General features: G+C 43.6%; 1 protein-coding gene across 3 annotated transcripts; it reads right to left on the reverse strand.

The window, feature by feature from the left end:
* Positions 1 to 298: 298 nt before the first annotated feature.
* Positions 299 to 6,513, reverse strand: LOC103463926 (basic immunoglobulin-like variable motif-containing protein). 3 transcript variants are annotated; one of them, XM_017304446.1, is made up of 10 exons: positions 6,255 to 6,513; positions 5,457 to 5,991; positions 5,200 to 5,329; positions 3,478 to 3,573; positions 2,711 to 2,815; positions 2,516 to 2,610; positions 2,310 to 2,442; positions 2,098 to 2,181; positions 1,923 to 2,019; positions 299 to 1,234 (listed from the first exon to the last, which is right to left on the reverse strand). In XM_017304446.1, the coding sequence occupies exons 2-10, from the start codon at positions 5,932 to 5,934 to the stop codon at positions 929 to 931; spliced, it is 1,524 nt and encodes a 507-aa protein (XP_017159935.1). In that variant the 5' UTR covers positions 5,935 to 5,991; positions 6,255 to 6,513; the 3' UTR covers positions 299 to 928. The 3 variants fall into 3 exon arrangements, with proteins under 3 accessions (XP_017159935.1, XP_008405871.1, XP_008405870.1); XM_008407649.2 differs by having other exon boundaries at positions 5,457 to 5,986; positions 6,146 to 6,513; XM_008407648.2 differs by having other exon boundaries at positions 6,146 to 6,513.
* Positions 6,514 to 6,875: the final 362 nt, after the last annotated feature.

Genomic DNA, 6,875 nt, shown 5'->3' on the forward strand with positions numbered 1-6,875 from the left:
GAAAAAACTTGGGAGATTTTGAGTTTTAAAAAGGAGAAAATGTTGGGCTTTTCAAACTCAGAATTATCCTTGTTTTTTTTATATAAATGTACAGAGATTAATCTCAAATTTTGGGGTTTTCTCTCTCAAATTTTCAACATTTGGAATTAAGAAATTTTCTTGAGTTTCTAGAACATTTCTGACATTAATCTAAAAATTCCTGAGTTTTTTGGCAGAAATGTTCTTTCCTCTCTCCATCTACAACAGCCCTCATACGCCGTTGCAGTAAATTCTTCCTCATAATTTGCCATTATTTTTCGTGACTGTTGCAAAAGCTGACCATGTTTGTATCTCTATTCCCCGTCCATAGACCAGAAACTAATATTAAAAACAGTTAAGATCGAGTCTTCTTCATTCAGTGATAACTTTCACACCAAAAAGTGTTGATGTCAGTGCAAGTTATAAAGTTTGGATGCGATTTTCCGACCGGTTAGGCTTCTATTCGGACTGGAATTCATCCGATTCCAGTGGCTAAAGAAGTCTTGGTTCACTTCTCTTTGCTGGATTTCTTGTGGAAAACAAGGAAATCTTTGGCAGTGCTAAGATGAAATAGTGAGACCTATATTTTGAAGCTGCTGTAGCATTTGCATCACTCCTGAAAAGAGAAATATGAAGTCACAGTTCAGGGGGATTGTTCGCATTTGTGGGGACACAAAAAAGGAAAAAGGTTTCTAGCTGTGATGAGGTCAAAGGAATGCCCAACACCAACAAGACCTTTAAACATTATTTAAATAATTTCTAAAAAACTACAAATAAAAACTGTTAAAACAATGAGTTGAACCAACACTTTGCCAGGCTTTTTAGGGGGCCTATCCTTTAGAATCATCTGCTCTGTGTTTTATCGTCAGTTGTCATGACGTCCCGCCCCTGCATGTCCACAGGGAGCATCTCAGTCTGTGATGTCCTCCTCCAGGTCGCTCTCGGGGGAGCTCCTCTGTCTGTACTCTGTGGTGTTGGACAGCCGTTTCCAGCTGCAGGTGTCCTTCTGACTCCCCATGCTCTGTGAGCGTCCCAGCTGGGCCAGACGCTTGGACGGCGTCCTCTCCTCCGAGTCGTCGGCAGCGCTGCCCTTGGCCCGGTCCAAGGCCGGCTGCTGGAAGTCGTGGTGCAGATTCTCCAGGTTTAGAGCCCAGGGGCCGAGCTTCTGCCAGTTCACCCTCTGGAAGGCCATGATGCAGTGCAGGTTACCGCCCACCTGTCACACACGTTATTCAGAGAGGCACCACTTCAGTGTGGAACGCAGCAGGGCTCCTACACCGTAGCTTTTTTAAAATTATTGGCTATTTTAAAAGTTTGATTTAAAATAGGCAAATTAATTTTAGTATAGGAAGAACCAAAGATTATAGTGACTGAAAAGGAGGCCTTCTATGCTCAAAGACTGGGAGCTCAACAAAAATAAATAGTACAAACCCCCCCTCCCCCCAAAAAACTGTGATAACAGAAAAAAATGGTCAAAAAGAAGAAAGGAAGGAAGTAGGATAGGAAGAAAGTAAACCAGGAAATAAGGAAGTAAGGAAGACGAGACATGAGGAAGGAAGCAAGATAGGAAAGTAGGATAGAAGAAAGAAAAGAAGGAAGGAAGGAAGCATAGCAGCAAATCAAGGAAAAAGGGAAAGAAGGAGGGAAAGAGACAAAGGAAGTAACGAAGGAATGGGGGAAGGAAATTAGGTAGGAAGGAAGAATAAAGCAAGTTGGATATGAAGGAAGGAAGTAGAACAGGCAGGAAAGAAGACATAAAGGAAGAATGAAAGAGAAAAATGCTTTCAATACTAATACAGATCTGATATTATGAATAATTACTAAGATCATTTGCAATATCCCAACTTGTCCAGCCACTGTAGGAACCCTGATGAATAAAATGTACCAAGCTTTAGAACAGGAACCTTTTTGGTCTTGCGGCGCTGCAGTCCCCTCTCTGTGTGGCGGATGTCCAGGTAGTCTGGATTCTGTGTGTTGAGGTCAGTCACAATGTCCATCCATCTGCACAGAGAAGGTCCTGATCAGCAGCTCAGCAGGAGAGACGATTACATTTCCCCACTGAACTGAAGAGAAACCTACTTTTTACAGTGGATGGCTGGATGCTTTCTACTGGGCTCGCCAATTAAGATCCAGTGTTCCATTTCATTTGTGGGTAGAGGACCCCTTCACACAGGAGACAAGCAGTCAGTCTCTTATGACGATGTTGACCGAAGGTCTTTGGGTGGATCTTGGACTCAGAGAAGCTGTAAGTGATGGCATTCTTCTACGAGATGAAGAGTCACATGACCAACCTGTAGGCCTTTGCTGCTTTCAGTGGCGTAGCCTCGAAGCCCACTGGGCAGAAGTAGTGGTTCTGACAGTGGTAAATGTAGGCCATGGACTCATCCTTCAAGCCTTGGGTCAACTTCATCAGCGCGCCTTCAGCTACAGAGCAGAGAGCAACCGTTACTCCTCCAACATCACTCCTCCAGCAGGCCTCCACAGACGGGAGACTCACCCGTTTCTCCTGCCGTCTTGTGTTTACCGTGAGGTTTGTACAAAATGTAGGAGCAACCTCGCACTCGGAAATTGTCGTTGAGCTGCCTGAACCACCTGTAAGGACGGGTTGGGGGAAAAAGGGACCGGACCGTTTAGGAAGGTGTAATAAATGTTTTTCTTTTGCTAAAAACTAAGAGGAAAACCATTTGTGTACCGCATCAACGTGGCGTTGCCAGTGAAGGGACCAAACTTGATGTCTTCGAAAGGCGGCTGGAAGCCCAGAATGTGCAGCGCCTCCTCCTGGGAGATGGGTGAAAGGCTAGCCAAGCAAATAACGGACATTAAGTTAAACGGAGAAGACTGTTTTCACACATGAAACTTTCATATTCAGCAAGTACAACTCCATGTACTTTACACCATCAGCCAGCTTGTGAGTGGCAGCTTTCTCAAGATCAAGTAAACTTGGGATTCACCCAACATCTACGTACTGACCAGGACCAACAAAAAATGAGTGAAATATCCTAAAAAGTGACTATTTGAATGGAATCCCCTATTGATTTTTTTTTTTTTCATATACAACGGAAATTACTTTACTTTTGATTGATACTCTTGAATAGTTTCTACAGTTAACTCAACGGAAATTGCATGACCCAAAAAGAAGGCACCCATAATTTATTGTTTAGAGTCAACCATCACTGCCAACAGGAGGGCTTCCTGAGTCTAGATGTGACAGTGTCTCTGCAAACAGACTTGGTCTTGGGTTAGCAGTCACCCCACTGTTTGCCAGCTGAGCGACTTTTTCGGTAAATTTAGCGCACTCACTACAACAAAAATTGGAATTGGCAAGTCCAGGTTCTAAAAATGCATACGTACATAATTTGGGTCTTCTTAATGCAAAGCTAACTGGATTAGATATTGAGTGTATGGGCGGGGTTCAGGAGTCTCACGCTAAATGAGACCGGAGCGACTCAAGCCGCTCACCTTCCTGCACCCAGAGTGCTGTACAGGAAGTTCCAACAGGACACCAGAGAGGAGATGCCACAAGACGTCTTGTACTGTGGCCGGCTGATGCAGTACCTGCAGGAACAGAGATGTAAAGGGTTAACGTCACGGACAAACGTCGTCTCACACAAAGCAGGTGGAACGGCTCAAATTCTGACCTGTGGCTCACATATCTGACCTCTGTCAGCACTAATAATTCTTGTAAACGTGCTTTACGGTTTCTAGGAAATTATGCAAATGAAGCTTTTTTTTGTCTCCTGCAAAATGAAATCGGCCTCCCGTCTGTTCAAACCCGTTACAATTAAAGGTTGGCAGGATAGAAGCTGCAAAACCAATGTTGCTTTATAGTTTTATATGCTTATATGTTGGGACTTGAAGAGACTCCAAGTTCATTCTGCATTACGTCGATGTTTGGAATTGACCTCTAAGGCATTCACTGTCGACTGAACCCTCAGTCAGCACTGGTTGATAAATAAGTTCAAATTTATAATAAACTTTTAAATAAATTTTAAATAAAGACTGTCTGAAATGGATCCATTTACAGTATTGTCAAGTAATAACCCCAGTCTCTTATGTAGCCTGCTAACAGTGTCTAGCAGAAGTATTCAGACTTCTTGCATTTTTCCACATTTTGTCACATTACAAGCACAAATTTCACAATATTATTCTCATATTAGCCTACAATTACAAAGTGGATGGAATTATAAAGTGGAACGCATTTTCAACCTCTTTCATCTGACACCTCTAAATAAAATCCAATGACCTTATTGATACACAAGTCTACATTTGTATCGTTTAACTTATAAATCCAGCTTTTTTTGTGCCAAATATAAATGTCTGAAACTTGTAAAACACCATCAACAGTGCATGTCACCAAGAAAATACTATCACATTGTGATACATGGCGGCGGCAGCATCATGATCAGTAAAACAGGTCATGATTTACTGATAGGCTGATGGAGACATCCCAAAAAAAACTTTTCTTGGGATGTGTCAGAGTAGCTGAATACATACAATATTTTTCAGATGTTTTATTTGCAAACGATTTTTGAGGACCATGCATCAGATTTCCTCCTCGTCACAATTATGCACTAATTTTTGATGGTCGCATTAAATTCCACCAAAATATAACAACGTTTTTTGAGGCTTTAAAGAGGAAGGTTTGTGTGTTTTCCAGGCACATGGTGCCATTTCATAGCACAATCGAGTAACTGGGTTAACTGCAGTTGTTATAAAATGCTGTACATATCAAATATGATTTAAAAGAAATGTTAACGCCTTGAAATCTGCCGTTTTAAAAACTCCTGCTCTTTCTGAAACTCCGCCATTTCATGAAGTTCATCACAACATGTTTCTGCTGCTAGTCTGAAGGATCTGAGTGAGGAAACTGCAGCCCGGAGGAGGAGCTGTGTCTCAAAGGCGGAGCTAGGCCCACCAAGGTGTTTTTCACGGCTTGGATGTTGTCATGGAAGTTAAAGGATTTCTCACACATGCTTGAAAGAATCAAGAAAACACTACAGCTATGTTTTGGATGAGAGAATAACATTATAATGATGTGGAGCAAAAAAAAAAAAAAAAAAAAAAGTCAATTTTACATAATATTTCTCCTATAAATTGGCACAATATGATACATTTTAAAGAACGTAAAGGGAACTGCAAGTTTTTTTGCTAAGAAGACAAAGGAACAGAGTTCAATGTTACCATCTTCTGAGGTCCAGCACTTTCCTCTGTTTGATCTCCTCCAGTGATGCATGAACAGGGACATCCTGCAGATTCCTGCTGGGTCTGTCTGAAGCCCTCATCTTCTTAGAGCTGCATTTCTTCCCATTGCCTGAAAAAAATAGCGCAGACAATTATTGGATCAACACTGTCCAATAAGTATGTAGTTGATATGGAAGTTGTTTAACCACGTTAACGACCATGCAGCCAATTAAAGTAGATGATTATGGTAAGCTTACTGGTTCTTATTTTCCTAGTGAATACAGTATTAAAGTCCGCTGTGTCAATCTCCCAAGCCAGAAGAGGCTTAGCGTGGCCGGAGGACACCTCATCCACGGCGTAGTCCCCGTCCGACCCCACAGGACCCCCCCCAGTATGACCGCCGCTGAAGTCCAAGGAGGCTTTGGGCTTCAGGAGCGGGGCCCCGTCCTCCTGCTTGTTCCTGGCCACCTTCGGCGGACAGCAGTACACTGAGGCCGCCTGGTTGAGCAAAGCGTAGTCGGAGCAGACCGTGTAGAACTTTTCCCGGGAGTGCGTGACCGGGCAGGTCCACTGCAGATGAAGCTCAGCACTCGATGCCCGCCTCAGCCTCGCGGCGTCCCGGGCGAGAGAGCTGATCAGCCCGTGGTCCTCCTCTTCATCCGCGGGCCTCTGCAGCCCCGACTGCTCCGCGGGCCGGGGGAGATTCGCTCCTTGACCTTCTGATGTGTTAGGCATCGGGGCGCTGCGTGCGATGATGGAGGACAGAGGAGGCCGAGAATGAGGGCGTCTTCTCTGGGGATAGAAGAGCAGAGCTGGAGGAAAGATGGAGGTGACGTGACAGACTCCTCACGCGGAGGTTACTTTCAACACATGAAAACAGAGATCCGACTCGGTTGTTTAACGCACAGCAAAGCAATATAGTGAAAATAATTTAACAATACATTACCTTTAACCCAATACGAGTCGTCACGTATTAGGAAACAAGAGAAAGAGCCCGGCTAGCCCGTCTGGTGCTAGCTGTGCGGCTATTAAACGTTAACTAAACATCATGTCACCTGTGAAGCCGCAGCTGAACGAGCGCAGCTACATCCCTCCGACTCCGGAGTTAGCTGGCATAAACAATACCCTCTAGTCGGCGTGGTGGGGTTTTTGTTTTCTCGGCTGTTTCTATGGACCCCGGAGGTCAGCTAACTGCTCGCCATTTCACATTGACATTTATCGAGCAATAACTCCGCTACCGTAAACAATTAACGCTGAAAATCCCGTTACTTCGCCCTGCTGACCCGTATCTTCCTCCCAAGCAGGCTCCCTGGACTGTACCATCCCGGACACAAAATTTTGGGGGGAGCCAAACAAATATTTCAAAATAAAGACAATAATAAATGGAATAAAAATAATACACGCACATATAGTTAACATTTCAAGAAATTTTACTTTGAAAAATATTAATTTTTCATAGCGCTGTATTTAAAATAAGTAGTATTTGTACAGCACTGTCGTCGAATCTCATCCCCCGCCGTTAGTTCGTCTTGCAACGGTTCCACATTTTTAAACCAATCACAAGAAAGAACTCAAGTGGGGGGAGAGACGGAGAGACAAGAGTCGTCTGGTGATAAATACGATTTAAATTGGGACATGACAACGTTGGATATAGAAAGAAGTGACTGTAATAGTAT

This window comes from Poecilia reticulata, linkage group LG4, assembly GCF_000633615.1.
Source record: "Poecilia reticulata strain Guanapo linkage group LG4, Guppy_female_1.0+MT, whole genome shotgun sequence".
NCBI classification, from domain to species: domain Eukaryota; kingdom Metazoa; phylum Chordata; class Actinopteri; order Cyprinodontiformes; family Poeciliidae; genus Poecilia; species Poecilia reticulata.